The following is an 8,469-nucleotide window of genomic DNA, read 5'->3' on the forward strand; positions in this document are numbered from 1 at the left end:
AAATTGCTGATTTAACAATTAAATTGCTAAAAAAAAAAAAAAAAAAGTGACTGCAATATTACAATGTAGATTTTACAACACAAAAATTCTACTTTAACCACCCCCGTGGTTAAATTAGCTTACAATAGTGGTTAAATTAGCATTTTTGTGTTGTGAAATCTATGTTGAAGTATTGCAGTCACTTTTTTTTAGCAATTTAATTGTTAAATCAGCAATTCAATTTTTGCCGTGTAGCAATTTGCTTTTGAGAGAAACGCATTTGAAGGTTCGATACATACTCTAGGGCCACTGTCAGTGACTTACGTTCGAAATCGGGAGGCCAAACTGCGATGACAGGTACCATCAGTGGCCAGAAAGTAATGATCGAAACTCAAAATGCGTTTTTCTCAAACGCGATTTTTTTGCATGTGCCATGCCCTTTTTCTGGAAAGCTCCTCAATTGTGAGGTTTATGCAAAATTGCAGAAAGCGATTTATAGTGCGTTCATGGGCGGCATCAGGAGGAGCGTACGCGGCTACGCGCCTAATTATTAATTTTCTTATGCGATCAGCTTTCTCAGGAGGTTGAAGTAGTGATGTGAAAATTCGCATGCGGTGACAGTCCATCATCATGCGACAAACCGGAAACGGAAACCTACTGGCCGGAAATCGAGAATGGGAAAATAGGCGGGAAGTATCAGCCAATCAGAGCCAAGGTCGCCGCATTCCAACCATCAGCCTATCAGAGCCAGTTTTTTCCCTCTCTTTTTCCTCCCTACCCCCGCAGCCGTGCTCCTCACGCAAACCAATTGAGGTTAAGAGGTTAAGTAAGGTTTTAATGTAAACATAAACAACAAACATGTTTCTTGCCATAAGTCGCTGTGATTGTACTACATATTATTAGCAAGTCAGATATTACGAGTGTTTCCCAGCAAATATTCTTAATCTCTCCGCTCTGATTGGAATATTAGGATAGCCGTGATAATCCAATTACGTTGTGTATGAATCAGGTTTTTGTCAAGGGTTCAATTTTGATCTGGATCTCCTGATGTATTAATCTATCCTAGATTCAGTTCAATCAGTCATCATGAAAGATAGTGCTGTATTAAGGTATATTTTCTCGTTTATTTTTAATTACTTAAGTTAATTTTACATCATTTGACCAACTACCCAAGTTCACTTGATGGAACTTTATGTTGTGCTCTGGATTCACGTCAGAGTAGACGGTAGTTTTTTACCCTCCGTGTGCTGGTAACTGTGCTGCTGCTATCTAACGTCAACCGAAGATTGAGCCTGTATCATACCATCAAAGTAGAGCTCTTAAAGTTGCGTCTTGTGGGGTTAAGTGACACTCAGTAGCCCTCAAAGATTTTTGGGAAGACGAGCTTTGAGGGTCTCGTGACGTCTTGTTGAGAGCTCTACTTTGCTTGTATAGTACGTGCTTTGACAGGAGACCACAATGCAGGTGCCTGGATCAGTGTATTGAGCATGACGATTAAAAGTAAACCACCGCTAATTTATCTGATTTGAGTTCTCCCTCTAAATTCGTAACATTTTCTGAGGGCTCCAGAAAGCTTACCAGCAATCTGCTGAAATGCAGTAGAAGTAGATGAAAACTACTGTTAGAACTGGAGAAAAGAGAATAATGGACAAATGTCACATCAGAAATTAGCACTACTCACCATAAATTTATGTGGTACTTAACCGATAGGTCAACAGATGATTGATGCATTTATAATGATGTGGCACTTGGACGGAGTGTAGGGCGTTAAACTTAGAACAGGGGGGGGGGGGGGAGAACAAATGGACCATGTTTAGCAAAAAGGAACCAAGCCACATCAGCTTTTGCCAAATTGAAAGCAGGAATTCAATTTACGTAGCTCATTTGTAAACTCAGTCTACAAACTAATTTTCTTTTTATGAAATGATTTCCCATTTTCAGTTGCAACAGCAGTGGAATCCAAGTGGAAAATAGTTAACATCACAGAAAGTAGCTGCTTCTCAGGTTCGTCTTCATCATGGAAAAGTCTAACGAGAAATCTTCCTGCACATCTCCAGGTGAGAATATTTCAGTCAATTATATTCAGCTGCTGTCCTTGAAAATCTAATGTCTTCATTGACAGTTTAATACCAGCCCTCTTGGAGAGAATATTGTTTACCTACACCGTCTTACTAAATCTGGAGGAAGTTGCAGTACGTCCTCATCTGAAGTGCCAATTTTGGGGAAAATGCGGCTTTTTTGGCATCGGACCGCCAACTCACAATGCCCGCATTTTTTGCCAAAATTCGCCTACACACCCATGTTTAGGCCAGTATCAGACCAAAAAATGACTTTGTTTCGATGCATTCTGTGAAATCCGAGACCTTTAACTAGCAAAAAGTTGTGAAGTTGAGAAAATTCAGGGTGGGCCCAAAAACCGTCCGTATCATTGATAACCCTCCTTTATCTATGAAATCTCTCAGCACACAATTTGTGCTCATCTTATTAGTGCTCTTATTATTTTTTAGCTTCAATCTATGATTATTTTCCAAAGATATTGTATTGTGCTTATAGTTCTAACATAATCAACCTTGTTTTCAGATGCCAAAGTTCGAGTTTTGCACAAAAAGAAATTTGAAAAACTGGATGTTTGTTATGATCCATTGATTGCGGGAAGCATAGATGGCACTGACACCACACCGCATGACAATGCCATCGTCAGAGCGATGAATGCAAAGTATCGACCGCGAAAATTTGAAGATGGAAACCCTTATACAACCATATTTGTGTGGAAACTGCGTCCAACTGTAACAGAAAGTTATCTTCGTGAGGTAGGTGTTTTATCAGCGTGTCATCCGGTAAATATTTTCAAGATCTTGTCCACACAAGCGTGGTTCGCGGAACATCGGGCAAACTTTTTCCTGGAACTTATCATAACTCAGCCACAACTTATTCTACAAAACCTCAATTCATTGAAATTTTTTGCCCAAAAGTTTCACGAAATGCACTTGTTTACACTTGTATTGACAAGGCCTTAGCCGTATGAAGTCAAAAACTTCTGAACCTCATAAACCGGGCTGAGAAATTGAAGAAAACCCTCTGAGAAGGAGAGTAAATGAGAGTGAGCTGCCAAAGATTTTTGAAATTTTTACATTTATGATGTTTTTGAGGTCAAAAATCTATTTTTGTCCGAGAGACAGGTTTTTTTTTCACACCGAAGTCCACAAGAAAACATCTCCATCTCAATTTATCGGATACTAAAAAGAAATATCACTGTAATTCTGTTTTATCTTGCCAACTGTGTTCCCTAAATATAATCCTCACCAATTTGCCCCTGAAGTCATCTAATAACAATTATTTTTAACGTGTGTTCATGTATGTTGCAGAAATTCTCAGTATATGGGAAAATCGCCAATTGCAAAGTTGTAAGAGATGTTGTTACGGGCACAAGCAAGGGGTATGCGTTTGTTGAATATATCAATGAAGACGATGCCTATACTGCTTATATCGAGGCTCGAAATATAACCCTCGATGGTCAGAAAGCAATGGTAGATTTTGAGCGTGGGCGCACTCTTCCAGGATGGAAACCTCGAAGATTAGGTAATTTTTCACTTTTATAGATCCAATAGAAAACGCATGTAAGAAGGCTGAATCATTCACCTCTCAGCCTTAAGCTTATCTGATCCAGGAGACTGTAAGAAACATTGTGTAAAATAATACAGAAATTGAGCTGCAACTGGATCTCTTGGTGATCATCGTGCAGTCCTCCAATTTCCTGAGTACACTTTTCCTGGCACTTTCTCCTGAGTTGCTATAAATGAACGATCATGTAAACCGTTATTAATCTTTCACTTATAATTTTAATCATCAGTGTAAAGCATTTGATTTTGCATTTCTTTCTAAGTTAGAACCAAAGAAATGCTTTAAAACAACCGAAATCCTATGAGATATAGACTGATTGCAGTTTGCAAGATTGTTTGTTCATGTTGTTGAGTTCCCTCTTTGGGCAAATCTGTTTACTGATAACCAAGATGAAAAAGCTTGGAGATATGGTTAGTTTGAATATAAACTTTCAGATATTCCTCAACAGAACTTATGAACTCTAAACCAACTTCAACTCTTTTAACTACAGTTTCACTAATGATGGGCCACTTCTCACAACGTGTTATCTCTTAAGGAAAAAGCTGTCACAAGTGAGTGATTTTAATGGTTTAAATTTCAATTATGCTCAACTCTGTTGTTGAATTTTTTAGGAGGTGGTTTCGGTGGCAGGAAGGAGTCAGGGCAGCTGAGATTCGGTGGCAGATCATGTCCGATTGCGGAACCTATCACCATTGATCAATACAAATCTTCAAATTATCATAGCAAGAAGAATTACCGGCGATAAATCACAGCTCTCATGGCCTTCAACTATTGTAAAAATAATGTATGGTCTGGTAGTATCACCATTATTATGCATTAATTTCACTTACAATTGGAATTTTGCAATTTTTGTAAATTTTATATGTAAATTATGCAAGTATATTTTTGTAAATTTATCTTCTAGTCAAGCAACATTTTATAATTGGTCATTTGGAGAATAAACCCTAGATCACTGTCTTCTGTTAAGTTGGCTTTTTCATGTTTTTTTTTGACTCGAGGATATTTTTCCTCAATAAATTCCCTGCAATGAATTTGCAAATTGAAGCGCTAGGTGGGAGAGGGTTTCCTCTTGGTTGATTTGTTTCAGAATCTTTGCTAAAATTTTCATTCATTTTAGGGAAAGAGAATGAATGCATTTCATTGGAACTTTTACTGAAGATTTTCCATAATTCTACAATGTTCCATAGAAAGAAATCCAGAAATATCACACATTAGATTCTTCTCAATGGCATAAATTAGTGATGGAAATTCTGCAACTTTCCTCCCGAGAAGTGCCCTTCTCACACTCAGTACTTCTTCAGTGTTGCTTTGGTGGCTGTGCCGTTCATAAGACAGTGGCAAAGCATTTCAAATGCTCCTTTAAAGGCTGAACTTTCTTTATCTTAGTTTGATCATGGTACCTGGTATAGTTCTACATATTTTGAAATTTTAACTACAGTAATGCACTCTTTTTAAAAAAAACTAATGATGATACACCAATACAGCATCACTTAATCTATTATTTTACTAGCAGTTAATACTATCAGCTTGAAACAATTTGGAATATTATAAGCCAACTGTTTCAATGTAGCTTGGGTTAAAATTTACTTTTTCCTCTTTCTTAATATGATGCAGATTTTAATCTCTAGTTGGATTCTTTGATTAAAAAAAAAAAAAAAAAGAACTGAGGAGAGGTTTTATACTGACACAAAAATAAACCGTAAAGAATTAACTTTTTTTAAACGAAACATTTTATTAATTACAGGTAATTACACAGTCCAATTAATATACGACAGAACTTATGGGGTCTGCTTTTAATTTGTGTAAATCTAGCCTTGAATCCAGGGATTCATCTACTTCTCCAACAATGGCGCTGAAAAAAAGAAGAAGAAAGGCAATCAAAATTTCTGGATATTAGACTTTAAATTACCACCACAACAAAGTTTTTTCAGGTGGTTTCATTAGTACACTACTGATTTATTACTAATTTGGGCTGAATTAAAGTGTGAAAAAAATCATTTAGGCTCATAAGGAAACAAGGGGGTAGACAATTATTGTACCTGCTGTACACATTGAATCCTTGAAAAAAGTGTTTAAGAAAGGTATTGATAAATAAGGTTGAAAATGCATACCTCAGATTACGACAATGTAGGTCTCCTCTCTTTTTTTATTTGTTAAAGAAAAGCAAACAGACAGTTTCTAAAGACATTTGCTGTAAATTCTCTCAACTAATTAAAAAAATTGAGACGGGAGCATCTTGATTAAATTGCTATGAGGAGAATGAGCAGGGATTTCAAAATCTTGCAATGGAGCTATTCATTTTTTGCATTAAGCCATCAATATGCAACTTTTTTGAGTTGTGTGCAATGTTCTACAAGTGGACTTTAATTGCTAAACTTTTGTCACCTTCCAAAATTTTACAAGCTACTCAACATTTTACCTGAGGATCCATAGTGCTGACTTTCGGCGGTTTTCAGAGAAGTAATTGCACTTCTTTTGGATAGATATCAGAAAAATAAAAAATCCCTGATACCTTTTTTTTTTTTATTTCTACCTACATAAGGCACAGGGAACTTGTGTAATTTAGACTATTTCAGATTTTAACTTTGAGTTTCTCTGCTTTTTCATCCTATAACAGAGACGGCTCTAGTAGTAATTCTCTTATATAATCGCCACCAGAAAACTGGATGATTCAAGGCAAAGTTGGTTGATTGCGACCTCAGAATCCTTTCTTGAAAATTGTTATGTACTTGTATTTTTTTTTTTTTTTTAAATGAGAATTCTTGGATAGGGGAAAGTTACTTAATCTTGGAGATTTTAGCAAATTATGAGTCTGCCATCTAGGTATTCTTTCTAGGAGCTCATTTGATACTTACACATTGTCACCTCTGATGATGTGCAAACCAAGAACTACTTGTTCAACACCCTGAGTAGGACTGTAAACCCTTTCGTGGCTGTCGTCCAAAATCAAGTTGATTGTCTGATCAAATCCTTTCAATGTACCCTAGAAAACATGAGAGCCAAACATGTTAGTTGCTGCTGTTTGAACAGTGGTTTTGATTCCTTTCGTGTTTTTTCTTAAAATGATTCAGCTATTTTAACAGGCAGAGCTAAAATCAATGAAAAAGATAAGTTGTAGCAACTAATTTTTCTTTTATATTATTTCCTATTTTACAGAGATGTATCAAGGATACTTCACGCTGCTTCTTAAAAATCCATGTTTGGTTTCATCTTTAGAAAACTTCTCAAGTTAACTGATTAAGCTTCCAAGATAGTTGCCACTTTTTAGTTTCATTATAAAAATTATTACAAATTACGTATAACTTGCCTGTTATTGATCATTTAACAAAATGGGTATGATTGATTGTAGAAATATAACACAATCTGGCTGTGATATAAGTACTCTATTTAACAAAAGGTACTTCAGTGGTATTATTACACATTTACTCGAGAAAAAAAATGTATTATCACCTGTTGATACGATTACCTGAAAAATATTTTTCTCAGTTTGTAATGTAGAAATAAATGTCATTCTAAAAAAATTAACACTTACAACAAAATTCCGTCCGTCTGATGTAATGATCGACACTTGATCTGAGAAAATGAGTAAAGGAGCAATCATGTCAAAACTCTGAAAAGCAATGAGCAAATTCAAGAAAAGATAAAAAAAAGTTACTCCATTCTAGCGACAGCTCTTGCTTTGAAAGTATGAAGAATGACATTGACCTAAAAGGCAAACCTAAGAGAAGCCCTCATGGTTGGGAGAGAAGCATTTCCGGGTACTACATCCAGGACTAGAACAATTATAATGGTTTGAACTATCACTAATCTAGATGTAAAGTAGGGCATTCAAGAATTCATCCTAGCATGACCCGTGAATTTCCGACAGAAATTATAGATTTGACAAAAGACAATTTCAGAACCATTGGTTCCTACCAGAGAATTCCTACCTGCCAGTGACCACCAACATTGTAGCACGCTCTGATGGCCTCATGTTTACCTACCATTCATTCCTGATAAGCTGCCGATTAACTTCCAATCTCCATGAGAAATCCACCAGCAGCCTGATTGTTGAAACTTTAACTGGCTTTGTCGGCACGATAAGACAAGACATGGCCCTATCTGCGCTGTGTTATATGTCGATTTTCGATTCTTGTCATGCCAACATAAATTTCAACAATCATGCTGCAGAGGAGCTTTGAATAATTTACAAAAACGTTGCCGATAAGATTGCATTAGAGGTGATTTACCTTGTTTTAACACGAGTTTCAAAACGAAGAGGTTGGAACAAGAATACAGCAAACCTCCTGGCAATCAAAGCTAATATGAGGCTGCAAAATTTGGACCTAGTCTCCTTAAAATCATTACAAACTTAACAGCTTGCTTGGAATGTAAAAACACACAGCATAAAAATAAAGGAGGGAGGAAAACTGATATGATGAGAGGGGCGATCTCAACAAGTTGGTTTTCTGCTACCTGTGAGATGAGAAGTTAAAAAGGATACGATTTAAGTAACTTTCCAGTCCTGCAGTCATTTTTACCTCCTGATATAAAAAGGTTGTCAGGCCGCTAAGCACATTCCAAACGGAGAAGGATAAATATTGATAATTGTGATGTTAAAACGCACAAAAACGATTTTGTTTAGTAAATGAGTTTCACAGCGCGGAAAACATAACCTCAATTTCATAACAAACAAACTTCGCTTGACCGGAACCGGAAATTCTACAATAAACAGGATATCCTAGAGAAGGATATCCGTGATTATTTGAAATTCCCGCTATTTTTGGTTCAACTTGGAATGTGTGGAATGAACCGCTCTAGACCAATCAAAACGTCTGGTTCAGAATTTGCGGTTAAGATTCCTTTTGTTCGTAATGAGGAATAATTGGA

General features: G+C 36.4%; 2 protein-coding genes across 2 annotated transcripts; one reads left to right on the forward strand and one right to left on the reverse strand.

Annotated features, from left to right (window-relative positions):
* The first annotated feature begins 835 nt into the window (after positions 1-835).
* Positions 836-4,564, forward strand: LOC109044742 (U11/U12 small nuclear ribonucleoprotein 35 kDa protein). Its single transcript, XM_019062591.2, has 5 exons — positions 836-1,088; positions 1,921-2,036; positions 2,560-2,789; positions 3,345-3,558; positions 4,212-4,564. The coding sequence occupies exons 2-5, from the start codon at positions 1,997-1,999 to the stop codon at positions 4,343-4,345; spliced, it is 618 nt and encodes a 205-aa protein (XP_018918136.2). The 5' UTR covers positions 836-1,088; positions 1,921-1,996; the 3' UTR covers positions 4,346-4,564.
* A 747-nt stretch (positions 4,565-5,311) lies between these two features.
* On the reverse strand, positions 5,312-8,276 carry LOC109044647 (U6 snRNA-associated Sm-like protein LSm8). The gene is made up of 4 exons (XM_019062470.2): positions 8,084-8,276; positions 7,133-7,173; positions 6,456-6,583; positions 5,312-5,452 (listed from the first exon to the last, which is right to left on the reverse strand). Exons 1-4 carry the CDS (start codon positions 8,112-8,114, stop codon positions 5,362-5,364), a joined length of 291 nt encoding a protein of 96 aa, XP_018918015.1. The 5' UTR covers positions 8,115-8,276; the 3' UTR covers positions 5,312-5,361.
* Positions 8,277-8,469: the final 193 nt, after the last annotated feature.

Source organism: Bemisia tabaci, chromosome 10 (genome assembly GCF_918797505.1).
Source record: "Bemisia tabaci chromosome 10, PGI_BMITA_v3".
Lineage (NCBI taxonomy): Eukaryota > Metazoa > Arthropoda > Insecta > Hemiptera > Aleyrodidae > Bemisia > Bemisia tabaci.

What these genes read in the sequence shown, in the direction of transcription:
- LOC109044742 (XM_019062591.2), top strand. Translation starts at nt 1,997, where the DNA reads ATGGAAAAGTCTAACGAGAAATCTTCCTGCACATCTCCAG. An exon ending in CAGAAAGTTATCTTCGTGAG is followed by an intron (nt 2,790 to 3,344) that starts GTAGGTGTTTTA and finishes TGTATGTTGCAG; the next exon opens with AAATTCTCAGTATATGGGAA. An exon ending in ATGGAAACCTCGAAGATTAG is followed by an intron (nt 3,559 to 4,211) that starts GTAATTTTTCAC and finishes TGAATTTTTTAG; the next exon opens with GAGGTGGTTTCGGTGGCAGG.
- LOC109044647 (XM_019062470.2), bottom strand. Translation starts at nt 8,114, where the DNA reads ATGACTGCAGGACTGGAAAGTTACTTAAATC. An exon ending in ACTGGAAAGTTACTTAAATC is followed by an intron (nt 7,174 to 8,083) that starts GTATCCTTTTTA and finishes TCATTTTCTCAG; the next exon opens with ATCAAGTGTCGATCATTACA. An exon ending in CAGACGGACGGAATTTTGTT is followed by an intron (nt 6,584 to 7,132) that starts GTAAGTGTTAAT and finishes CATGTTTTCTAG; the next exon opens with GGTACATTGAAAGGATTTGA.